Source organism: Lissotriton vulgaris, chromosome 2_1 (genome assembly GCF_964263255.1).
Source record: "Lissotriton vulgaris chromosome 2_1, aLisVul1.2, whole genome shotgun sequence".
In the NCBI taxonomy this organism is placed as follows: domain Eukaryota; kingdom Metazoa; phylum Chordata; class Amphibia; order Caudata; family Salamandridae; genus Lissotriton; species Lissotriton vulgaris.
The window spans coordinates 2016105032-2016132885 of NC_141687.1; the positions used below are offsets into that span (position 1 = coordinate 2016105032).

Consider the following 27854-nt stretch of genomic DNA (forward strand, 5'->3'; position numbering starts at 1 on the left):
CAGAGGCGATGAATTAGTGTTCTACATCCATTTTGTTCTCCAACAGCAGCACAACACGAACCATTACAACAGTAGCAAAACAACAACCAATCACAGAGTGTTACAGTTCATACATCTGTATGTCATATGTTATTCCCCCTTTTTAGTTCGAGCATTCGAGACCTCTTGTATATACTATAGTATATAATTATATGTGTTTGTACTTTGTGAGCTCTGGAGATCAGCCCTAGGTCTTGTCTACTTCCGCTTAGGGACTTTTTTTTGTTCAACTGAATAGAAAACAACCAGTAGAGGTCAGTAAAATACCAGAATCACTTCAGCATTCTTTAGATTCCAATCCATGGAAATTGTCTTCCACGAGCACCCGCAGACAGTAATATTTCAAATCTTGTATTTTCAGTGATATGACCACCGAAGGCCCGGATTTTATATTAAAAACATAGCCTTGGACCATGCCATTTCCCGCTGAAAGGCAATACTTCCCTTCATGTGTCCCCATACCTGGCGTGTCACGCAGTTTGGTGCTTACTTTCCCTTTATGTTGCAGAACAGTAGATTTTTCAGCACCCAGGCTAATGTGCTGCATAGCTAAACACATATAAAGTCCAAAGACGAGACCGATTGCACTGCAAATACTTGTTTTCCTATGACATCAGCCTTCTCATCCAGCTACTCTTGTTTCAATTTCATTCCAGCACAATACAGAAATAAACAACTTAAGGAACACTTCCCAGTACTCTTTTCAACAATAGTCAACAACATAATCATGGTGCAGCGTCATATACCAATACAGTACAGTATAATCTACTGCAATATAATTCACAAAAGAATACATCTATTCACTCTTAAATCCAAGGGTGAGTCTCCTACAGGAAACTTGTTCAGCATTGTTCTACCAGGTAGGATAATCCATGCTTTAATGTCTTTAAAAGAACTGAAAGTTTCCATCACACTAGCTAGGACATTAGTTATTTTACATCAGGCCTGTAAGCAAGATTGTGCTAGTTCACATTTCGCTCACTACAGAAAAGCAAAATGCCAACCAGCTTAAAGTAAAATATGTTTGAATGTTGACTTGGGTGACCAGATTGCTGCCTTCAAGTCCTCCAGCCAAGCACCCAAGCTAGATGCTTCAGGGGCCAGACCACTGATAGCCGAGTATGCCCAAAAAGTGGATACATTGGTTTCTTCTTCCAGCATTACCCACCTAATACACTGAGCGACTGAGGGACTCGGGACAGGTAGGAATAGCTTTTTCAATGCAGTCAAACCCTGTTAGACCCCATGGGATCTAAATCCCTCAATCATAACCTCATAGGCTTTGATACCCTGAACCATAAACCTCTTTGGAGAATCCTTAAATTCTGTATAAGATATCGCTTTATTAGAGTATTACTCTTAGTGCATCTAGATACAGTGAAGGTATCTCCATAGAGAGAAAAATATTCAACCAGTGATGTCCAGAGCTCGAATATCAGAGGCACGTTTGCAGGAAACCAGGCACAGTAACCTGGCTAGCTTGCCTGACAATATCTTTGTGGATACTTATCTATTAGCTGCCACGAAAAGAACTGTTTTGCAACTGATCATCATCTCAGCGGTGAGAAAACATAGGTTCAGGCGGCACCAAGAGCTGGATTTCCCCCAGAGGTCTATGCACCACAGCCACTCCATCATGAAAAACATGACCTGTGAGATGGCTGATCTGAAAGAGTTTACCAGTGCTAATAGGAAGCTTTTTGTGCTTCGATTCTGTGGAAAAGTATCGATTTCTGCTGCCTCTGGGATTGACCTCCAGCTCTAGTACAAAGATAGTTGTGGGATCCATCCAGGAGTTGGGCAAGTCAGTTTAGCTTGGGCCTTAACTAGCCATCAAAGCTAGAAACATCTCCAGAAGGAGCATCGAAGTGCTGTAATCCTGGAAATGCCTGGACTGCCAACCCACAGGTACATTCTGCAGTCTCAGCAAGTACTCTACTATAACCTCCACCTATTTTGATCTGCACAAAAGTGCCAAGAAACCTTTGACAATTCCAAGAGGGCTTTCAATCTTGTTCCCTCCAGTCCTTTTATGTAGGTGCTACCAAGATACTGTCGATCTTTAGCTACGTGCAACATTTTTCCCAGTCATTCATCCATTACTTGACGGCATGCTCAAGGCAGTTGATGTGCAGTGCCAGTTCCTCTTCTGCCCACTTCGTCCTTTGGAAGATTTGTGCAACTGGCACCCCAGCGTGATCTGCGGATGTAAACGCTTTGACTAAGTTTAGGGTTGAGCAGAAGATTGTGCTCCCATTTCACTTCTACATGTGTTGTGACCACCAATGTATCCCTTCCTTGGTGTCTGTTAAAAAAGCAACCTGCTGTGAATATGCCAGATCCTTCCACCAATAGGAAGCCTTCAGGAGTGACCGATAGTGGAGTGGTCTAAGGAAAATGGCCTGAATGGACAATGAGAGAAGTACGACCAAGGTAAACAACTGACAAAAGGATGCCTCAACATCTTCCTTCGTTCCTTCCTTTTGGAGAGTTTCAAGATCGCCAGGACTGAGTAGATAATGAGCCCCAGGAACAGTATCTGTTAGGTCGATATCATCCCTGATTTTTCTCTCTTGACCATGAAGCCCAGATCATGCAGAAATAGTTGCAGTTTGACCCTGTAGACATACTAATGGAAGATCAGAATGTCAACGAGGCAAACAGTCTCACTCCTATTGCTCTACAGAAGTCCACTACCGGATTTAGCAGCTTCATGAAGTACCAGCGTGCCAAGGAATGGCCAAAGAGAAAAGCCTTAAAATTCGTACACTTGACGTCTCCATAGAAAGTGGCAGGAATCTGACATATGGCCGGAATCTGCAGTGCGGAGAGAAGATGGGAACGGTTTGGGGGTGGTCCCTTAAGTGCAGAAGTGCCATCCAGTGCCCGGGTCTTAGAATATCCCTGAGGAAGTGGATCCCTCCATCTTCAAAAGATGGAAGAGAAACCACTTGTTGAAGTCACTGAGATTTATAACAGGGCAATCAACCTTGTCCCTCTTCTTCTCTAGGAGGGTTTTAGTCTGACAGTCAAATCTTTATTTCGGCATAAACAGTAAAAGAACAGTAAAAAGAATGAAACAATACAGATGCAATATGACACTGCATTAATACATTTCAAAACACAGTTAAAAACTTAATAGGATGATCAGATAAAAAGCATAACAACAAATGCATCTAAAACAACTCTTATATACATTGGGCAAGCTTGCAAGTAACTTTAGTATATCCCCGCCCTACAGAAAAGCAAACATAATGTGCATTATTTCTCCCCACAACCTTAGTATTCAAGGTGCACAGGCTAGGGGAAAATAGAATGACAAGAAATCTGTATTATCAATACAGTACATAATGGTAGTTTACTGCCCCAGAGATTCCCTCTCCCCCTCCTTGGTCGATTGGCTGAGAGCTATATTTGTTCCTAATTCGCCACATACAATATAAAACCTAGAAACTACAAACAATATAGGTTGGCTTATGTCAGTTTGCAAAATCCTACAGGCAATTGAGTACTGCCTCACACCTATGTTGCGGCATACCGACATCCACCATTTTCACCTGCCCATCTTATATGCTGGGCAGAAGAAAAGAACATGGGTCACAGATTCTGGAGGCGCTCCACAAGAAAAACATACCTTCTCTGCAAATCAACGGACGTCTACCCAGTTCGCGGTAAATTAATGTAATGCCTAAACTGAATGTAAAGCTTCATTGCCAGGGAAGGTTGTATCTTGTTGAGAATCTGTTCTGCTCTATAATCATCCTTCCACTGAAGAAAAAAGGCGGTCTGAGAACCAAGAGTGGTCGCTGTTTGGAAGGCACTCAGTGTAAACTACAGAAAGTTTCTCTTGAGTGCTGCTTTGGAGGTTAGAACAAAGGCCCCACATTAATCCACCCACAGACTTTTGTTACCCATTTTCTTTAGGGTTTAGGGTTAACATACTTGATCCATGGGAGGCTCCTGGACCCTACTCTACTGAGTATTTGTTCCAGCACTTGCCGATAAGAACTCAGTTCAGGAGTGGCCCAAATCTTTATCCAATAAAGAATAGGTGTAATTCCAGCCCCATCAGATATCGGTCTGACCTTTGCATCCAACTGAGCGGGAGTAGGAGGGTACTGACTGGAAGGTCCAGCATTTGTCTCAGAAAACTATTCTCTGCAATCACTAGGGCCTTCACATCCTTGTGTCCTCATAACTCAACTCCATATAGAGCAGCCCTCCCCCATGTCTATAAGCTTGGATCACCGGGGAGATGGGTCGTGAATAGGAGTCTCTCTGCATTTTTGACAGACCCCCAATATAATGCTCTAACTTTAATCTGCGCTTGGAGATGTGGGATGCTCACTCTACGCTTTCGGGGCAGCTTTGAAGCAGTTGTGGGTCCCTCCGGGGTGGAGAGCGTGAAGAGTGCTGGCGTCGTAGTGGTGGCGGTCGTCGTCATGGCGGGTGCGGGGGCCAGGGGTTCTGGCGCTAGGCGGGGTCCAGGTGCGGACAGGCCCAGACGGGCTTGCCGCATGCCAGCGACGCGACCGTGCAGCGGCCGGCATGTATGGGGAGGTGGCAGTGAGGAGAAGGCGGGACGCGTGGGCAGCGAATGGGTAGTCAGGGAGGCGGAGCCGCAGGGGACGCAGCGGCGTGGGCGGTGAGGGGCGACAAAGGAAACAGAAGACAAAAGGGCACAACAATTGAGGGGATCGAGTGGCACAGATGGCAGAAAGGTCACAAAAGGGCAAAAAGGTTAAAAAAAAGGGGGGGAAACGAGTGACACAGGAGGCAGAAAGTTCCCAAGAAAGGGCAGAAAGGTCACAAAAACGGGGGGAAATGAGTGGCACAGAGGCAGAAAGGTCCCTGGAAGGGGCAGAAAGGTCACAAAAAAATCGAGGGGGAAACAAGTGGCACACAGGGCACAAAAGTCACAAAAAAGGGCAGAAAGGTCACAGAAACGCAGGAGCAGCTAAGCAACAGAAGGCAAAAACGGGCAGAGAGACACGGGGCCGCGAGGGGAGCAGAAGGAAAACCCGGGCAGAGAGACACGGGGGCAGCGAGGGGAGCAGAAGGGAAACCGGGCAGAGAGACTCGGGGGCAGCGAGGGGAACAGAGGGAGAGAACGGGCACAGACCACGTACAGGCAGCGGAGAGACAGACAACAGCAGTCACAGACACAACAATGAAAATGCAGTCACTACAACAGGAGCAGTGAAAGAAAATATAGGCAATACAATGGAGGATGAGCAACCCTACGGCCTACCACTGACCACCAGGGATGAGGCGCAGGTGGTAGGCTGCGGGTGGAAGAGGGCCTCGAACTTCCTCAGCAGCGACAGCTGGGGCAGGGACACACAGGCCGTGTTGTGCGGAGGGGGAGCGACCTACCTGGAAGGGTCAAAGGTCAAGGGTGGGGGTGAATTAGCAGTGCTGGTGATCCAGGCGTTGAAGTTCTCTCCTGCTCGATTCAGGTTGGTAGAAGCTTCAGGCTGGGAGATGTGGAGTGCAGCAGGCCATAGGTGCTTAGCATTAGGTTTAGCCATAGGGGCAACACCATTGCCTGAGCATCTTAGATTGGGCGTGTGTCCCCTTTCTCCTCCTGAATGGTTTTGGACTATGAAATGAAAGCCTACTGTACCCTATCAAAGGATTTCCTCCCTCTGGGTTGCTCCCTCTTGCATTTAGCTTTAGCCGTTTCAGGACTCTGGCCCTCATACCTCCAGGGTTCGATGGTTCCCGCCTAGAGAGAGGTTCTTTAAGGCCAACAATAACAGCTGGTTCTGAAAAGGCTCTACAGCACTAATCACCATGTTTTTAAGAGGTATCCACCACCTTTGAAAGATTATCATACTATGGGATGATTTCTTCTATCTCTTTCTCATAAATACGGGTGGTTCTCTGCATAGTATCCCCTTTGCGGCAGAGATTTCTAAGGGGACAGATATTGAGAAACTATATAATGGCTCCGACTGGCTGCTTAGCCACAAGGTTCTAATGGAGGTCCTGAAACTGTGTATGCTGTGTCAACTATTGCAATGCAGGTGGGGCATGAGCCCCACCAGGCCCTGGACACACACTCCTATGGGTAATAACTAATAAAGCCTGTGCCAAGTTCAAAGACCTCAAATTATATTTCACAGTGCAGAGAAGCTCAAAGAGAACAGATAAATAGTATGGTAGAGCTACTGTGTCCCACACAGACAGAATACTACATAACAGCACGCTCCATCGTGCCATCTCGGTACCCAACTACCCAACCTGAAAAGAAAAGTATGACTAGTCTGAATAGCGTGGGGCATGGCCCATACGAAGGAACAGATCAAGCAATGAGGTACATGTTTTGAACAGAATTTACACTCCAAGTTTAATTAACAAACGTGACTAAAGAAAAGCAAGTTAGTTCTTCAGAAGGAATGGTTATTTATATGCTGCTAGAGCAGTGAACAAAGAGGGAGAAGGACATATGGCCTTCACCTATATGGACTGTAACTGGTTGTTGTTATACTACTCTTTATCCAAGTTCTCATGGGAAACATAGTTTTTAATGGCCTGGTTCAAGTTGTGCTACTGGTAAGAATAAGGCAGAGATAGAATGCATAATATTCTCCCCCAGTTCTGACACAGAATTATTACTTACCTTTGAAACAATGTGACATGAGTTACAAAATGGGCGAGGTGTGGTGCTTTGATCTATAAAGATGGGCAATAAAACTGATGTTATAGGAGTCTATGTGATTATGGCTTTTACATGTTATAAAGAAAATGATAGTGAATTGTTTAATACAATAGATTAATGTAGGTGCCTCGTAACCTAATTATATTATTAATTATAAATTATGAATTATAAATGTCGCTGACTGCAATGATGTTCAGGATGCACTGCTGGAAACGGAGCTTAAGCTAATGATTGTGTCACAAACTCAGTTGAAGAAACACTGTAAGGGTCAGGAGTAATTCCATCTTACTTGAAATTTGTTTCTTTGTCATTGAAATTTTGAAAGCTATTTAGGGAGGATAGTCATCCCACTAACCTAAGGGACTACAAAATGCCCTTAGTCAAGTTTCCTTCTTTTGAAACAGTAGCATGTAAGATGTCAGTGAGGATACATCATTTTGGACTATTTATGGATTTACAGATAACCACATACGTTTTTGCAGTGGAGGAATATTTCATAGACCTCATCAAGTCAGTGATAGAGTAATCAACCTCTTCTCACAATCAGTGCTTTTAAGATCTGGTCTGATAACAAGTTTAACTGATATTTGAGACACCTAGAGGAGGGGGCTTAAAGCAGTGGGTCGTAAATACCATCAAAATGTAATGCCCTTGACTGAAATACTAACCTCTGAGAACCTACATCCTGTAAATACCCACTCTTCATTTTTAACATGCCTCGAATATGCCTTGGTTTTCAGAATATTTGATAAAGTGGGTAGCACTGGTTAGAGTCTGAGGACCGGAAGAAAACTCGAAGTGGTATTGAAAGAAGTTGACCAGTCAGGTGTTTGAGTTAACAGCCAGGCAGCATATTTAATTTTACCCTAATACTAGGTACCCTTAAGAAGGTTCTTGCTCCCATCTCACTGAAATGATTTAATGCTGCCAAGATCTTAACTAGATGCAGCCACAAAGAAGTGTGAGAAAGCTAAATCTGAGGTGAAAAGATTGGTAGAACCAGTTTAAAAGAGTCCTGTAGTAAGGACACTGAACCTATCAATTTACAATATTTTAACTTCACGGTGGAGGAGACCAAAGCTTTTGTTAAATAATTATTTAACAATGGCAAGTGTATCAGTTCAGATCCTGAAGACATTTATTTATTTATTTATTTATTAAAACATTTATAAAGCGCGAACGAAGGCCCTTGGGCATCTCGGCGCTGAGAGTCTCTGCAGTGTTTAACCAACAAGGGGAGCTAGAGTTTATTGATTAAAAAGCCAGGTCTTGAGTTGCTTGCGAAAAGACCAGAGGGAGGTACTCGTTTTGATCGAGTATGGCAAGGTGTTCCAGAGTTTAGGTGCGGCTACAAGGAATCTTCTGTCTCCCCATGAGACAGATTTGGTAGGTGGTACCACCAGTTTGTGTGAACTGGATGAGCGTAGCGTTCTGGAGGGACTGTAGGGAATGAGATTTTGAGTGAAAAATGCAGGTCTGACATTGTGTAGAGCCTTATATACTAAGCAGAGGGACTTGAACTTAATTCTCTTTCTTACCGGCAACCAGTGCAACTGTCTTATAGTTTCTGACACAGATTGGTGTTTGGGAATGCGCCCAAGGAGCCTAGCAGCTGCATTTTGAATAGTTTGAATTTTTTGTAACACTCTTTCTTGGGCACCTAAAAACAGAGCATTACAGTAGTCTAATGTAGACAAAACCAGGGAGCTCACCAGGGTTTTTACGGCATTCTCGGGTAGAAATGGCAAGATTTTTTTATGAGCCATAATTTGTGGAAAGCTGATGAGGAGATCTGGTTTGCGTAAGGTAGAAAATGGAGGCGATTGTCAAACATGACTCCTAAATTCCTCACCTTGCTAACCGGAGCCGGAGGCTGGCCCATGGATAACGGCCACCAGAGGGAGGACCATTCCGGGGATAAGTTGCCGAAAATGACAACTTCCGATTTGTCGGAATTTAATTTCAGGCAGTTAGAGGCCATCCAACTCCCAATTGCCAGCATGCCTTGATTAAAATTGTTGGCAATTTTAGGCCCATCATTCCTGACGGCGAGGACCAACTGGGTATCATCTGGGTAGGATGTAAGACTCATCCCATGTGCCCGAATGACTTTGGCAAGGTCCAACACATAAATGTTAAATAGTGTCGGACTAAGGGATGAGCCTTGAGGAACTCCACATGGCAGTGACAAGGAGGATGATTCAAAGGATCCAATAGTGACGACCTGGGACCTGTTCGCAAGGAAAGAAGCAAGAAGTTTCTTGGCGTTACATAAGATGCCCATGCTTTCGACACGATCGACCAGGGTGACATGGTCGACCGTGTCGAAGGCCGCAGATAGGTCCAGCAGTATCAGGACTGCTGTTCCTCCCACATCCCGGATAGATCTAATGTCGTCCGCCGCTTTGACCAGGGCGGTCTCTGTTCCATGGAATTGGCGGAAGCCGAACTGCGATTCATCCAGTAGATTGTGTTCCTCGACAAAGGTTGATAATTGAAGATTCATAACTTTTTCAACTATTTTTGCCAAGAGTGGGAGACTAGCAATTGGACGATAGCTTTTTAGTTCTTCCTTATCGAGGTTCGGTTTTTTGAGGAGGGGTTTTATAAGGGTCTTTTTTAAAATCTCTGGGTAGACGCCTGTACTAAACATGGCGTTACAGATGGCAGTCATAGCCGGGACAACCACTTCTATGACCGGGAGCAGAACTTTGCCATGCCAGGTAGGGTTGGCGGGGATTAGGGCATGATTTGACGGCAAGAGAGTCATGAAATGACAGAGATGCCAGGATAAGATGGTTATCAGACCAAGTAAGGGGAAGTATTTGGGTGACTTGCAAGCCCGCTGCATTAGTGAAGATGCCATCCAATGTATGGCCTCCTTCATGTGTGGGGGAGTTCACCAGGGGATGGAGACCAAAGGTGGACATATCTGCTAGGAAGGTGGCGGTGTCAGGGTTTTCAGGTGTATCAAAATGAAAGTTGAAATCACCCAATATCGTGAGGGAATTGTCGAGGGCGGATGCTTCCAACGTAGACCTGAGGTCTGAAATAAAATCAGTCCTGGGCCCCGGAGGACGGTAAAGAAGAATCCCTTTAAATGTGTAGGATGGGGACAACTTGATGGAAAATTCTAGGGCTTCACAGGATGAACATGTGATCGTTTTGATCCTTACAGAGAAGGTGTCACGTGCAATGATGGCAATGCCACCACCTTTTTTCTAAATAAGATTAATCTTATTAGGGAGAGGACTAAACTAACAAAGGACAGGAAAAGGGAGCTAATAAGTTTGGCATAGACATGTCTTTCCTAATTGAGTCCTGTAAACAAACCTTTTCTTCTTCATAATTTGTAGAGTTTAATTCTGCTACCACATATCCCTTTAGTAGCCCTCAACCGTTTTGGTTTCGATATTAAGGTTAACTCAGTCTAAATTTGAGATAATGTAATGGGTAGCATGAACATCACTCAACTCCCTGGAGGACCATACTTCACTTATAGTACAAGAAGTGGAGTATATGTTTACCCCTGCAAATACTGAAAATAAATAAACATATGTCAGACTTTAGGGTCTCAGGGTACTTGAAGTAGCCAAAAGCTACTCTTCTATTGAACAGATCCATCACTGAACCTCTCAGACCCAGACAGCTATGAGTATAGCTAGCCTCCATCACTGCACAGAAATGCAGCTGGTGGGCATAAGGAAGAGGCTGCTATAGGTTACAAATGAGCGGTTGGCTATGCTATAAGTGCTTCTCAATCGCTAGGTCACTCATGATACCACAGATCATTACATCATGACTAGCTACCTGTAGGATATTGCAGAGGTATCAAGAGAATCGCCCATAGGATTGGAGTTATTTCTCAGGTATAGAATATCACAATGAGTGAAAAATAGTCCTGCTGTAAAGTTGAAGTGTGGTGTCCAAGGCACTCCCAATATATCTCCTGGTCTTTAACCACTTTGCAGCCTTTTCCTTTCAGAATGTAAGAATGCTTTTTGGCCATTTGGCCATTTGGCTTGATCTGTGTTGGTGTTTGCAGATGCTTCGAACTGGCACTTAATTGTAAATACCGGCACTTATTAATGACAGTCATTCACATGGTGGCACTATTTTGTAAATTTTCGAGTACAGTTCATCAAATTTGTATTCAATACACTGCAAAAAAAATTAATTATAGTAGAAGTGGGTCCAAGCCGTATTTATAGCTTTAGCTGACCTTGAAACACATTTGGCAGCGCTAGCAAGGGCAATGGATAGCCCCAACCACTTCAGTTTCTTTCTGATAAATATCTCGAGCCTTGGCACTTGCATTTTTACAAATTAAGTACTTGGGACAGTTGGTGTTTAAGCCTTCATAACGATTTCACAAGAATATCTATCTATCTAGGCCATATATGTGACTTTTCCCAAAGTGGATAACAGCTCAGAGGTGGATATAAGGTAAAAGAAAGATCTTTCCAGCTAAACCAGATATCAGAAAGTGAAAAAAAAAACTGACTAACTTGAGGAAGTATATAGAGAGTCTGAAAAGGTAATTTGCATATTAAGAAAATACTTGTCAACCTGGTCTCATTATGAATGAGAAGGAAAGTGGCAAGGAAAGACTCAGAATCTTTGGGGGGCAAACATGCCAGCAAAGAGGCAATACTTGATCTCTAGTAGAGGTGAGAACATTCTCCCTAAGATTTGAGAACAGTTAAAGTCTGGAGGGCAACCTGCGTGTCGGTTTGGGCATTACTGAATCTTTTTTACTTTGTTCCTAATACCTCTGTTAAATTAAACAAAAGGCAACGGATCTTTTGGTCTAAATAATGTAGGAGGTGATTTATTTACTATAACTTTACTTAAAAAATTGCGAATTACACCTTCAAGCATTATACTACAAAAATCCAATTCTATTCAAGAATATGACAAAACATGTACAAGAGTATTCTGAATAGCAATTCTTTGTAGAAAGCACAACATGTCCCTGTCTTGTGGATCCGCCTTACTGTAGGTAAACATTGTTACAAATACCAAACCCAATACTACTCTTTTTTCGTCTTCTTCATCAAAGAGTGATGAAAGGTGGAGTCTCCCCCACCAGTATTAGCTTGTTAAGCCATTGTATTAGAGTCATTAAAATATTTACCTGCATAGAGCTTCTGCATCGAATTGTCTTGAATGCCGATGATCAATTATGATTATTTCATGATTCTTATCCAAGAAGCTCTGAAGTGCAGATTCTGGAGTCCTAGCAATATTACATTTAAATCCTGCTTTTTCACACGCCCAGCAGAATCCATTGCTCTGGCTGTCTTCTTTGGCAAATACTAAAAGTACCTGATAAATAAACAATATTGTATTAGATGTTGGCCAGACAATTTTTCAGTTTCGTATGTAAGAAACAGCCGAAGAATTGTACAAGTTTTTTTAGTACACAGAAAATAACTCAACATGTTTTCTTTATGTGTATAACACCTGAATAATTGAAAACCTAACCAGACAGACATATTATTGCAAAACCATGATTTTTTTTCTTTACTAAAGGCAAGATGTACAGAAGCAACCAGTGATAACTCGCTAACTGTTGGGCAGATGGCAGTTGACAAGATAACTGTCATATCAGGTTGACCTAAGTAGATGCTGTGATGTGAGGATACAATTACGACTGAAAGTCTGTGGAAGAAGGAAGAAAAACGAGAAGTCAGAGGAAACACAAATCAAAGCAAATTGGCAATAACAAGCATTCATTTGTTACATGTGTAGCAATTATAATTGGATTCATATATCGTTTACTATCCCTGACGAGGCACTGAAGTGTTTACGACGAGTAGCACGCTACTCCAGAACTCAAGGTTAGTGGTTAATCTAGTGGTTACTGTTGGTTATTGAAATTAGTCATATGCGCTCAAGAAAAATTGCATAAATTTACTCCAGTTACTTTGTGATATAATACCTGGTAGTTGTGGTCATTAGTGGAGGGCAATGCGGTGTCAGATGGATGGTTGGTTGGTGTGATGGGTTGGTGGAGATTAGGTAATATTAGATTACAAGAATTTGCGTTTTAAAGAGGAGAGGTGGTGAATGTACGAAATGCGGTATCAGCCAATTGGAGAATTTCAATTAGAGAATTAAAGCAGACAGGCATGAAACTAAAAGGAGGCTTTGCGCAGAAACAGAAGGTATGCAGGCAGGTTGAAAGAAACCTGTGAAAGAATGATGATATTGTTGCACCCATTGTGCCCTGTTTGTACCTAAACCAATTGAAATACTGTTTCTCTTTAATATACATTTCTTTATTGAAATTTTCATTATACAGGAATACAAATGTCATGCAATATAGTACTCAATGAGATGCCAAGAAGGGACAAAAGAACTTTAGATAGTATGAATGAAAATAGAAAAATAAAATCCAATAAAGGAGCCTTCCGTTAAACAAATACAGCCTAAGCAATGCCTAAGGTAACCTTTGTCTACGTATGACACACACCTCACAAACAAATGATTTAAATCATCGGCCTCATTTTGTCTCAGATTAAAATCACAGATAAAAATACTCCAATCACCATCATCATTGCACAGAAAAGAGTATTATACGCCACACACGAGAAAGATAATTTGAGTTTACATATGTTAAAAAATTAACCCAAAAATCATCGAAAACCTGGATGTGATCTTGAACCTTGTAAATATACATTCATATGTGGGTAATCCATAAAGTTCAGCAAGCCATTCTTGATGTGCGGGCGCCTGTGCTGTTAACCAATGCTGATCTTAACCACTATTAGAGCCGTCGACATTCACCTATGCCAGTGAGAAGTCGTACTATCCAAAGCAATAAAATCATGCTACAAAGTTAGCTGCCCGATTCCTCAAAAGGAATAAAACTAGTAGAGCACAGTGCCATCCATATATAATGGCAATAGATATCCAGTGCAGGACATCACTAGAGTACATGGTACAAATTACACGCAACATCTGGACATCTCCAGCATTCCGCGTTAGGAAACATACTAGCCTTATATAATGAGAGAAGACCAATTACTGAGGATGCTGAAATAGGTGTACTTTAAGCACACTTCTCTGATCGAGCAATCATGATAGGATTTCCTTGCAGTCATTCTCTGGTATTCTATACCCAACCACACTCCTGCCAATAGGTTTTAGATGCAAAGCCAGTATCATATGGGTACAGATTGTCAATGAGAATTCGGCATATATTCGACACATCTCCCTTGGAAAATCCCCACAGCTTAAGGTAGTTTATAATCGGCAACGTCGAGAAATTAATCAGATCGCGACCAAGCTTACTTCTTAAGCAATTTCTTACTTGCCAATACCGCCAGAGTTGTGACTGGGGAAGTAAAAATGCTAATTGTCACATCTCAATGGATTGAAATAAATCGCCATCAAACCACCCGGTCCTCCTACTCTGTCCTCTCTCTCCTTTTCCTACCTCTGTTTTTCCTTTCCATCCTAGGGGGCAAAAACTAGGCCACTTACGACGCCGTACGCCAAGAGCGCGATTACCTAGAGACGCTGGTGCATGCCACAAATATGCTCTAAGAGATGCCGTATGTAACCCAACCGGCGTACAATGTGACCAAGTTTGCCCTCATGCTACCTCTAATGCATTCCTGTACACTGTACTTTGTATATAAAACGCTCTTCCTAATAAAATCACTTGAAATAAAAAAAAAAAGGTCAACAATTGTTTTACTTCACTCTTCTTTCGACAGCGCCTATTTTATCGTTTTTTGGGCCACGGCGGTTCCCCCAAAGTGGTGCACCTTTGTGAACTGTTCTATGAATTCTCAAGAATCTTTCCATACAGCCCACTTAGCCCTTAAGGTAGGAGGATTCAGAAAAGGGGGTGGTGATGGACAGAGTATCTGAATTAAACAGAACACCCCTACCCAGTCAACAGATCAGGGCTTGATCCATCACTGTTTTTTAGCTCACTGCACCATCCCAGCTCAGAACCTGGCTACATGCAAATTAGTCTGTCCCTGGCCCAGTGCATCATGGGAACAGGGCAGACCAAACTACCAAGCCAATTCTTTAACTGGAAAGGAAACATGTTTGCGGGGACCGGTTTCTGGCATTGCAGCCGTCTTCAGCCCGGCTTGCTTGAATCCTGATGGTGCAGTGAGCAAGGGACTCACATCTGAGTATACCCTTCCACGCTTATGGTGGACAAAACGATTCAGAAAAGGGGGGTGGTGATGGACAGAGTATCTGAAATAAACAGAACACTCCTACCCAGTCAACAGATCTGGGCTTGATCCATCACCGTTTTTTAGCTCACTGCACCATCCCAGCTCAGAACCTGGCTACATGCAAATTAGTCTGTCCCTGGCCCAGTGCATCATGGGAACAGGGCAGACCAAACTACCAAGCCAATTCTTTAACTGGACTTGAGGTGGATGAGAAGGCCGCCAAGTAACCGTCAAAGGCCTCAATGCCTCTCCGGCGCGCAGCTGAGTCTCCGGACAGGCATCGAGGCCGGTGACGGTTATTTTGCGGCCTTCTCATCCACTCCAAATCCTGTCTCTACTGATGAGGGAAACTATCCCGAAACCCGGGTCTAGAGATACTGGGAACCACAAGTACTTACTTGCACCAACTTTAGTGAACCACTCATGAACTTTTGTTTCAACTCTTCAATGTACATGCACTTCATATACCAGAGTGCTCAGGGGCGATCCGGAGGAGAGGCTAGCGGTGTGCGATCCATTGTAGAATTCTGTTAAAGGGCTCCCATGAGCCCATAAGCTGACGAGCTTTTGGAGACGCACCTGCGCGCCGGAGAGGCATCGAGGCCTGTGACGGTTACTTGGCGGCCTTCTCATCCACCCGAAATCCTGTCTCTACTGATGAGGGAAACTATCCCGAAACCCGGGCCATGCCCCGGGTCTAGAGATCCTGGGAACCACAAGTACTTACTTGCACCAACTTTAGTGAATCACTCATGAACTTTTGTTTCAACTCTTCAATCTACATGCACTTCATATACCAGAGTGCTCAGGGGCGATCCGGAGGAGAGGCTAGCGGTGTGCGATCCATCGTAGAATTCTGTTAAAGGGCTCCCATGAGCCCATAAGCTGACAAGCTTTTGGAGATGCACCTGCGCGCCGGAGAGGCATCGAGGCCTGTGACGGTTACTTGGCGGCCTTCTCATCCACCCCAAATCCTGTCTCTACTGATGAGGGAAACTATCCCGAAACCGGGGCCATGCCCCGGGTCTAGAGATCCTGGGAACCACAAGTACTTACTTGCACCAACTTTAGTGAACCACTCATGAACTTTTGTTTCAACTCTTCAATCTACATGCACTTCATATACCAGAGTGCTCAGGGGCAATCCGGAGGAGAGGCTAGTGGTCTGTGATCCATCGTAGAATTCTGTTTTGAGGGCAGTGTTGATGACGGAAATGAGTGTAGCACTGATCAGGTCTCTTTCCAGGTTGTAGGTAAGGTGGCAGCAAGGGTCTGTAGGAGCCCTCAAGTGAACTGTTATCATTATCGTTGCATTGTCCACGATGGATAGTAGGTTCCATACTGTCAGTTGGTTGACTTGGGTGATGAGGTTAGCAGCCTAGGGGGGTAGCTGGGATTTAACGTTGCTGTAGAAAGTTGCTGACTTTGTCGTGGAAAAAGTCTCAGAGGATGTTGCTGAGTTCTTGTGTAGGGGTGATGGTTTGGGTTGCGGCTGTTGGGTTAGTGAATTCCCAGTCAATGGTGAAAAGTTCCTTGAAGTTGTTGAAGCTAGATTTGATTCTCAGGGTTAAGGCACTATTCCTGGTCTCGTTTACTTGATGATGATAGAGTCTAAGTGCACCCTTGTAGTTGTTTCTTGCTGTGGTTCCTCGGGTGGTGTCACCCAATTATGTACAAAGCCAAGATCTGATATTCGAGATGTCCATCTGGAAGAGCATGGTTATTTGTTGTTAATGGATGGCGGTTGCTTAAGAGACAAACAACAGAATATGAGAGCAGCATATGCTGTTTGTACTTTAGGGGGTGTAGTGGAAACCTCCTGATTGTGTAATGTAACCTCTACACAGGTGGCTTACTAGAGCCTGCTGTGTCTCTAAAAATGTAAGAGTCATCATCTATACTGATGGCCAGTACGGTTTTGGCTTTGTGCATGTTGGCCAGTTGTGGTCCCAGAGGAGTTTCATGACCTTGTCTGGCTTCCCTATCCTGAATTGGCACCATGTTATGGAGCATCTTAACGTTTGCAAATGCTGGCTGAAGTGGCCGTTGTAAAGTGTGAAGCACACAAAAGCGGGAGCTATTTTGTTACAGCTGGCAATAGATCTAGATATGCTGATGAAGTACCTAGGTATTGCACTCTTTGGTCTTGCACAGTCAATGAAGACTACTCAAATTAATCTGAGCACGACACGTCTAAGAGCCTTTTATTGACCAAGGCTGATACATAGGAAGAGGTAAAGAGATTGCAGGGACAGGTGCCAGAGTGTGAAGTTGAGAGCTGGGTAAACACAGAGTGTACTAAGATTAAGGTTTGGCTCTCCATAGATTGTCATCCTGTTTTGCCTGATTCAATGTTGTCCCCAATGGCACAATATTTTCATGGGGTTACCCCCCCTATGCCACAACGCCATGGTTCAACTCTCTTGCACATGTTGGTTTCACCCCAGGTTCCGGTTTAGTTGAGGCTGAGTTATGTCAATAATGTGCCACATACCAATAAAGCGATTTAGGAAGGAGAACTGATTGATGGATTGAGGTGCTCCCTTTGACCTCATGCAGGCTAGACTTTGTAGAGATGCCGGTTTGTATATTGGATCCATTACATATAAGTGGTGTTTTCTCTCTTTTCGGGAAGGGTGGAAGCTGAGCATACAAAGCTAGGAAAAATGACAGACTTACTGTAGCTAATAGAGTTGCTCTCCCATTTTGGGATACTGGTTTCTCTTGAATCATAGCGTGGCAGTCACTTCAACAATTAAGTGATTAAATCTGTGTGCAGCTTTGCAGGTAGATCAGAGATTAAACTGTAGTTACAGACCTGAGGCTTCAGGCATTGTGGAACTGATAGACAGGACGATGAAACCCGAATTTGCTAAAAAAGTGTATGCATTCATGTCTTTAAAACGACCCAACACTTTTCCACTGGTGTTGATGAGTTTGAGAAGGATTTCAGATTAGTGGTCAGGACTGCCACCCCTTCCCCTCCAATGAAATTATCATGGGCAGAGCCATGAAACTTTCTGCTGTGTCTAATGAATGGACTTGCAGATATTACAGATGACATAAATCTTGACAACTGCAAAGGCCTGGCTGATGTGGTGTGGCTGCCTCTCACCAGGTTGAATTGGCAACTTCCACATGAGCAAATCGAACCTGGATCCAGGATGGCATGGCCACCATCAAGTTATACTGGTCATGAATACGGCTGATAAATGTGGAGTCCATCCAAACTGGATTCATGGATCACACATTCGGAGAGTGAAATAAGCTGAAGTGGGGAAAGCCACTACTAAAATGCAAAATCCTAACTCAGTGCAACCAGAGAGTTCAGAATGAGAAGGAAAGTAGCCACAGTTTCTCAAAATCAACCAGACACAAGTGCATGGATTGTGATGAATGACCCATGACTATCAACAATGACCCAAACTGAAGATGCTATAACACACACTTCGAGCTTGGAGTAGGTGCAGAGCATTGTGACGAGAATGGGAGGGGGGACTAAGAAAAAAAAAGTGAACACAGAGTGGAAAGAGACAGTGTTTCTACAACTTTAGGATGAATTACAGATGTCATCAACAAGGAGACCGAGATCAATGAGCAAAGTGACATTGAACAGAAAGGCGATAAATGAGAATACAGGTGCCTAGTTGAAGGTACACATCTCCTGAATGTACATACTTTGCTGAAAGTGAAGCTGACCTGAGAATATATAAGACAGATGACCAACAGACTGTTTTGAGACACCACCATGATCAAAGCTGCCACAATTGACTTTGACTGCATTTTGATTGAATAAAAGTCAACTGACTAAATTATTTGACTTTGAATCAAACTTTGTGGTAATCTTTTGGCCCAAGTTCCTGTAGAACAGTAGGGATGTCATTTCAGAAAATGATAGACATAGGGTTGAAACAACTGAATTTGATACTCCTTGTGGACAAGTCAATAGATTTGCAGAATTTTACACAAGACTCAAAGACACTTGGAGACTGCTTGTTTGTGCAAACAAGCACATCCACCAATTTTGGCAGGAGCCTCCCCGATTTTTTAGGCCAGATATGGGTGTATTTTGGCCGTATCCCATCTGAAATAGCCTCTTCTCCAATAGAAGTTATTGGGGGAAATACATACTCCTGTTTATCTTTGTTTAGACCGCCCACCTCCCTCTTCTAAAATGTTGGCATGTAGGTTTGTGTTACTTTTGAGTTTCACATTTTCCCCTTTCTGATTCACTAGAAATCATGGAGAGCCTTTTTCAAATTCAGTGTGGAATAATAGTGGACAAAGCATCACTAGGTCTTAATATTTTAATGATATGCATACTGATTATTTTGAGGTAGCCTGCAGAGCGAGTTACACACAAACCAAAATCTTCCCATGCCCCTATAGGAAAGTGGACTGGTTCTGATTTGCAAATTACATAGAGGAAGTTTTGAGGGAAACTTCATACCACAGCCAAGTTTCAATAATGTAGAAGAGTATAACAGTTCAGTTTAGAGCCTAAGCAAGGAATGGATTCAAAGCATAATTTTTCAAATAATGCTTTTGTAGTGTGGGCTGGGACTTGGACTTGTTGCGCACATTGTTAAGTTAGCATAGGCTTATTAGAAGTTTAAACGCATTTTACCTTTTTGCCAATTTTGCACACAACACTGCATATAATTGTTGTTGTAAGTTAGGCTGCGTGAAATGCTTTACATGAGAAGGGCTTGTTTTCAGCATACCTAGACTTACATCGTGACTCTAGTCTGCACACTGAGGGCCAGATGTAGGTAATCTCAATTGACCTATTCTTAAATACAGAATCATACCGATTCGGTATTTAAGAATAGGTAAATGGGATGTAGGTAATTTTTTGTTAAAAATTACCGAATCGGTAAGTTTACTGAATCGGTATTTACCGATTCGGTAATTGCCATTCATTCCTATGGGCCTGGAGGCTCATAGAAATGAATGGCAATTACCGAATCGGTAAATACCGATTCGGTAACAGGGGGAATACATTGAAGGGTGGCAGGGTGTCACTTTGACACCCTGTTGCACCCCTCAATTGTGTATGGGTGTACATGTGGCACACATACATGCCCTAATGGAATGTATGTCTGCCACCTCGCACTGTTGGAAAAGAAAAAAAAATGCGTTTTCAAAGGTTTTCATTATTTACCACCAACTTGTAGTTGGTGGTAAATAACGAATCCTTAACTAAGGAATGCACCAACGTGAGTGCTCCCTACATCCTGGATTCGGTAATTTACCGAATCGGTATGTTAAGAATTCGGTATTTTACCGAATTCTCAAATTACTGATTCGGTAAAATACTGAATCCTAAAAAAATGCTACCTACATCTAAAAAGCCCAATACCGGTCGGTAACGGCCGTTACCGACCGGTATTGGGCGACCTACATCTGGCCCTGAGTTCTAAAGCCTACAAGGTCATCATAACAAAGTAGCTGTTGTTCGAGCTGATCGGCTCACATTCTAGACATAACATATATGCAGCTGCAAGCCAAAGGGATTCTGGTGCCTTTAATATCACACTGTAAGCATGATTTCAGGCACTTGGAAGAAGCCTGTTTTTCCAGAAAGACAGAGAGCTTTTGCAGATCCTGATGTGATTCACACCTGCTGATCTTGGAGGTATGGGGTCCCCCAAACAGGCATAAGAGACTTTCTATATTTATAAAACATAGTTCCTAACTAGGAAGGGTGATTCACTAGGCGCTATAGGTCCTATTTTCACTGTCATTGTAATATGATTTCTCCCTTTGTGTTTTATGGAATTGTTACAATGCTGATCATATTATTTCTAATCATATGTCTGCTTATGTTAGCAAAGATCTACATCTTAGAGCACGTCGTTAAAATAAATATTTTAACCTTTCCGTGTCGCTTTTTTACTCCTGTTGTGGACTGGTATGAGAGTATAACGAAAGAGTGTTCTTGCTTCCCACCATTACTGAGTATAACTTAAGTCGCATGTTCTGGGTTGTCTAATCATTGATTCCTTTGCTATAGGACCAAGAGCTAATGTGACCCTGATGCTAGCTGGTTAGGGTTTCCAGGCACTGAGTGTGAGAAGTTAGCCTGACATATGATGTCCACTTTTCTAGTGGGCACCTTGCACCAGTCTAAACGACCCTCATTGATGGTGGTTGTAAAGTCAAACTTATAGACAAGCTATTCTAGAGGTAGCATGGACCAGCAGTCATAGGCTAAGACTTCAGAGAGCATGTGAAGCAAGCTGTTTTACCAATTATAATCCCTTGAATACCAAATGAAAGGACACCACACAAGGTATATATCAAATAAAGATGTATTTATTTCTAACACAATCCCTCTGCACTCTTTATGAGGTCAGAGGTAAAAGTACATCACAAGTTACTCAATTAGCAAACGATAAGTTGCACAAATACAGTTATGTCCTAGGGGCCTCACAAAGTATATACTAAAGAAGTGGTATAAGAACCACGACAGAAACAGTGAGTAGGCCTTGGGCCTAGGGAATCACTGGGGCTACACCAAACAACCAAAGGTTAGGGAGTAGGAGGCCCACAGGAGATGCGTGCAGTGTCTAAACACAGTCGCGAGTTGCCATTGACTTAGAATGGAGAACGTAAAAGTTGCAAAGTTACTGTTTAAGGGCACTTCCGGATGGACTACGACAAAACCCCTTTAGACTAGGACACTTCGAGAGTCAAGACCCACGGGTGCACCTGAGTACTCGTGTTACCTCACCCAGGGTAGCCGGGTGCATAGGTGCCTTTTGGTGTCGAGTTTAGTTGATGCTTTCAATGGGGATCTGCAAAGAAGTGCTGCAGGCGACCAGAGGAAGAGTGTCCGGGTGGACCAAAGGTGTGAAGAACCTGAAAGCAGAGGGGACAGAGTCTGGGTCACTAGCCAGTGACCAGGAAGGTACCAGGAAGGAACCAGGTGAAATAGCGATGATCTCAGGTGAAGAGGTGAAGCTCGTCTCTGCAGCCACGAGGACCAGGAGGTGTTGACGATGACCAGGATCTGGATTCGAGCTGTCCCACGAAGGATCTAGTTGACTGCCGTGTCGGTATCCGGATTGGACCCAACAAGCCTTGGCAAACGCAATCCAAACAGGAAATAAAGATGGGCTTCGGTGCAGACCAGCAAGGTCTGAGGAGCTTCTCCTTTGCAGGGAAGCTGGGGCAAGCCTCGAGCAATCAGGAAAGCAGTTTGGTTTCAAAGGTTTGTCTTCAGGAGGCTTACTAGCTAACGGGCTAGCAACCGGGAAGATGAGTCAAGCTAAAATGCAAGAGTGGGCCCCACGCGGCACTCGTGGAGTGTGGAGGGCTGAGCTTCGGTGCAAATGGCGCTGGGGTCTGGGGCTTCTCGTACCCTAATGCACAACTGCGAGGGTACCTCGGTAGTCGAGCTGTTAGCAAAATGCAGGATGTCCAGGGTGTCCGGTCCCACGTCTCTCGTGTCCGCCACGGGTCTCAGCTTTGCTGTGGATGTGGGTCGGAGTCAGGAAAGTCTGGAAGTCCAGTTCCTGTGTCGCTGAGTCTTCGGGTTCCGGTGGGAGCGTCGACAAAGCAGACTGGCAAGTTACTGATGATGCCTGTTTGCACAAGGTAGTCACTCCTTGACCACAAGGGAGATGTCTTCAGTATGCCAGTCGAAATAGAACGTCGAAGGTCAAGGAGTTCTGTATCAGAGTTTCGTTCCAGGATAATCTAAAATCCTGGGGATACAGCTCCCAACTTATACTGAGCTAAAGGGCGGGATTACCTGCCTGGGTCCCTCCTATGGGTGGACCGGAGAAAGGGGTGGTTACACCCTTTTCCCTTTGTCCAGTTTCACACCAGAGCTGGGGTTGGAGTGCCCCAGCAACTGGTTTGAACCGGGCTATGCATGGAGCACCTTGTTTGTCCCAGGCAGTGTCTCAAAAAGCATCTGCTGATGCAGTCCTCCCTATCTTAATACACATCTGCCTGTCTGGGGAGGTGCTGGCACCTCTCTGGACAGGAAACCTATTGTCCAGGCCTCCCCTGTCGGAGTTTCATCCAGCAACCAGAGGCCAGACTTGTGTCTGTGGAGGCAGCATCCATTTTGTGATGCTGGGGCTCTGTTTAACTTTAACCGGGTAAAGCAGTAACATACATGTCTTTTCCCTCTAGAAGGGTGGAATGCCACCCCCGCCGCCAGAATTGGCGTGGGGGTGGGGGGGGGGGGGGGGGGAGGGGGTTAATATTCCAAAGTGTTTTACACCTTATACGACATGTTTTGATAAAGCAAACCAAAGTTAGCATTAACCGCGAGGATTATAATGCACTTAAGCGTATATGGTATGGCTATATCATATAACAGCTATAAGGAGATGGTTCCGAAAGCTGCAGAGGGGCTCAGCTCATGCTAGGGCACCCTCCGACATAAAACCAAGCAATCTGCCTCCAGGATTGTCGAGGCCTACCATAGGAGTGACTTATAGGTGCATATGTGTCTATATATAAGGTAGATATATGTATAATATATCTAAGTAAGGGGTGATTACACCACCTTACCCAAGCTGAGTGATCAGCCTGTGGTGTCAGTTTAGAGGGCCAGCCAGGGGTGGCATAATACATGCTGCAGCCCCTGGAAGGCCTTGGATGCACCTATGCCCCGGGTACCTATGGTACACTATACAGGGGCTCACAAAGTTGATCCAATACCCAATCAGGTATGTACCTAAAGTACATGGTATCAATTTAGAGATAGAACAGCTGGGCTGTGGGTCTGATTAGCAGGCCCACAGCCACACTAAAGTCGAAAAAACAGAAAATCACAGCAAAAAGTGGGGGTGACCATAGGAAGCAGAACCTACTCTCCCACACTGAGGTGAATTTTTTGGTACACCACAATGCACTGAGGTCCTGGGTCTCTGTGCACAGTTCTGTGTAGGAGCAGAATCCCTGCGACATGGCGCACCTAACGCTGTGGTCTTATTGTGAGACTCTTGAGTAGTGCTTATATCAGTCAACGACCCCCTCACTATTGTTTCCGGTTGACAGTGGTGACGGATAAACCTACCTATAGTTAAATAGGTCTTTTCAAGCTTGGTAATATAGAAACTTTTTTTTATAGGATTACTACCCAGTTGTGCTTTGTTTCTTTGCATTGTTCTATTATCTTTCTGTGTCCTTATGGCGGCCGTTGATATCCCACAGCACAGTTGATTGGCTGTTCGCAATCATCTGCAGGGTTTCAACGTCGCCTTGGATGGCAAGGCAGTCATTTTTGTTGTGAGTGCCGACGCAGCTTACCCGTTTGAGCTTTTCTACTCATGGGTTGCGTTTCCAGCAGTTAATGCGGATACTAATGTGTTTCCTACATACACTCGTACTGCTGTGCCTGCGGAGTAAACTCCTTATAGGACACAGGAGGTTCCGATTTTTGCTTGGCAGCACCGCGTTTGGTTTGATTGCGCCCTTCCCCAGCCTCTCACTGCAATTAGATTGGGTTCTTTGTCCATTCCAGGCGCTTCTTGGCCTGTTTTGGATAAATTTACCCAGCACCCGGGTGCAGGGGAATGTCCCTTACTTGAATTGAGGCTCCTTTCTATCTCTGCAGTAGCAGTTATAAGGGCTTGGATTCATTACATTTCCTGCAACATCCCAGGTGGGGGCACTGGTGCTGTGGCGCATCCAGTTGGGACGAACGGATTGAAGCTTAGTCCCGTTATGGTTAATGTGGTTATGGGAAAGAATCCCCAAGATAAGGATGAAATGCCTTTTTGACTTGACGAGAAATTTGACCAACTGGAGGCAGCATTTCCAAACATGACTCCTGTGGAGAAACACAGGATTCTTACAATTAGTTTGCAGTAAGACTTAGTGCCTGAAGTTAGTGACTGTACCACATGGGGTATGGTTTTTGCGGCACCCTGTACGAGATGCTTCGGCACCCCGTCAATGTCTGTCCTACCCTCCGTCATTAGGTGTGTTCAGGATGATCACGGACCGGAGGCGGCTGTTGAATTGAGAATTAGACTCGGAGTGTTTGACGTAGTTTCATATCTTGTCCTTGCTAACATTAAGGGAGATGCAGTAAGCTTTCAGGTGTCTAATGCTTTGCGCGATGTCCCCAATGCAGAGAAACCCCGTCAGTTACAGAGAATTATCAGGGCAGCTTATAAGACTGTTGGCCGTAATAGTTTAGGTATTAAGCCTTTCGCCAAGACAGTGCAAAAGCAAACATAGGCATCGAAGTCTGACAAAGATGATCGCCCCTCAGATTAGAAACAGACTTGGACTAAAAATAAAAAACAGAGGAAAAAGCAACAGAAACAGGGGTCCCGTCCTGCCTCGCCAATACCTGTGTCTACAGAGCGCACTTATGAATTGCACGACCGCGCTACGATTAAGTCCCCTGATCGTTTTCAGGTTCCTGATCAATCGCTCTTTGCAGGATTCATCGGTCTCACCCACCGGTGGAGGATACGGCAGCAGGGGGAGGGGTGCGAAGCAAGACCCACCCCACATGACTGACGGTAAAGGCAAGAAGGACAACTTTCCACATCAGATAACCCATTTTCAGTAGAAGAAAGTTGCTGCTCTAACAGCAAGATATGCCACAGATAGTGAGAATGCAGTTTCGGAATGTGACATGGGCGCTGACGTTGTTGGACAGCGCGGAAGAGATTACCATAGTCCGAGAGGCCCTGCTGAAGGTGACAGCGACTGACAAGTTTGTTGTAGTTGAGACAGCTAACACTAGGGTGGCACCCCCTGAAAGACTTTTTGAAATTGACCTTTTAATTGAAGGTGACATACAACGTACCGTAAAAAGGGTATTTTGGGATAATCTTACTACTACCTATGACATTTTGTTGGCGGAGGTCGACTGGACCCCACCTGTCGTTTTGCCAGCTCCGCAAGGGGAGGAGATAATCCTCCCTTGTTTCGTGCACACAGTATCGAAGAAGCAGGCCATGCATTTGGCAGAAGATTGGGCTAAGGTGCTTGCACCGGTTTTGTACCGTACTCACTGAGGTTGGGACAAATTTTCCCACAGACCTGAGATTCCCTTACGGCCTATGCCACAGCCTCAACCCCAATACCCCATGCGACGCGAAGCAAAAGCTCCTGAAGCAGAAATCCTTGAGTAATTGGAATATCAAGGTGTAATTGAAACATGTATGTCTCCGATGAATAACCCTCCCATTGTCGTACGTGTGCGGTACTGAATACTCACAGTTCCGCTCTTGTGGATAGTCTTGTGAGCAAAAAGTTTAAAACCACACTTGACAATGGCTTCTTTGCTCACAATCTGTCCCCTATTAGTAGTCAATGGACAGCTTTTACCAGTGGTGGCAAACAACGCCAATTTCGTAGTTTGGCTATGGGATATAAAAAACAGTCCAGGCGTCTTTGCCACCCGCATAGTCTCTCTTTTGGAGGAGCTCGACGCAGATGCATGTTCGTATGTGGATGACATATATCTCACAGACGACGAATTATGGCTGCATCTGTGCCATGTTGACCGCATAATTTGCCGTTTTGCGGTTTTAGTTATAAATTCAACTTTGCAAAATCACACATTGCAGAGTACACAGTGTTGTTCCTGGGATACGAGCTCAACAATTAAGGTCGAGGTTTAGTACCTCACTTCCTGGAGAAACGTGCACAGCTGCGCGCTCCCTCAACACTGAAAAAACTACATCTTTACTGGGCTTTTTAAATTTCGGGCCTACTTACATTCCCGATTATGCCCAGCGTATCAAGCCTCTTTACGCTTTGATACAACTTACTTACTCCAAATCGTGCTAGCTGCCCGCACATTCAGCCATTTTGCAATCATTGCAGGCTGATCTTCTAGAATCTAAATTCTTGTTGACTCGTGATAACTACACCAACATGGTGATAAGTATCGTACCTGGGGCGGTGGGTTTCACTTACCTCACTTTTAAAAGGGCGAAAATGTCCCTATCGCTTACAAGTCACACTTGTACACTTCAGCTGAGTTGCGGTTTTCCACTGTGGAAAAAGTTTTTACAGCAGTGCAAATGGCGATTCTCAAAGAACGTGCACTGTCGCAGGGAAAGCGCATTTTGGTAGTTACTCCATATCCTGTCTTGGAGGCTGTGACGAAAGCCAGTGTACCAAATTCGAAGGCTTTGCACCCGAGGTGGATACAATGGGCCACGTCCTTGATATCCTTGGATGTCACATTGATTTTTGATTCCTCTCTGCAGACTTTTTGTAGTATGAATTAGTTCATCCTGCTCCTCTGACCACGCGACCATTAGAGGATTTCCATTGCATCATTTACACTGATGATTCTGCGCAAGCGGCTACGGATTCAAAGCATGCATATTCTTCGGCCTGCGCAATAGTGGTAGGTACTATGGTGGATTGTGAATTAATTTCCGATGTCATGCATACACAGACATTAGGGGGACTGTACTGCCCCAATTGGCAGAGCTTCTTGCATTGGAGCACACAGATCCTAGTGTGACTACTCCTATTGTAAGAGACTCTTACTACTGAGTTCAATCATACAATGACAGTTTAACCTTTTCGACTCAAAATTACTATTGTGACTACAAAGGTCGCACAATAAAACATAAAATGATCTGGGTTTGAGTGGCTGAGCTTAAAGAACGGCTCCCACTCGTGTTTGTAATTCATACTCTTGATCACCAGCGTGTAGGAGCTCAAGCTGTTGGCAACAGTCTTGCCGATGAAGCCGCCCAGACATCAGTTGCAGCATATTCAGTAGCAGCGTTCCAAAACTAAGATTGATGATGACTTCTTGGCAGCAATTGCCGCCACAGAGAAGGGAGGTAATTACCGGAAAGGTTTCCCTTCTAATTATTCTTATAATTTAAGTCCTGATAAAGTCCCTTATGTGAGAATTAATGACGTTGGTGACAGAATGATACCCAACCCGGATCGCAGACAAACTTTGATTACAGCGGCTCACGAAGGGATGG

General features: G+C 44.2%; 1 protein-coding gene across 2 annotated transcripts in view; it reads right to left on the reverse strand.

Annotated features, from left to right (window-relative positions):
- Window positions 1-27854, reverse strand: part of PDE8A (phosphodiesterase 8A) — a 2218572-nt gene that overhangs the window by 1448320 nt on the left and 742398 nt on the right. For both annotated transcript variants that reach the window (XM_086958243.1, XM_086958242.1), the window contains exon 3: window positions 11841-12031. In XM_086958243.1, coding sequence (XP_086814369.1) covers window positions 11841-12031 — 191 coding nt within the window. The remainder of the gene's footprint in view (window positions 1-11840; window positions 12032-27854) is intronic.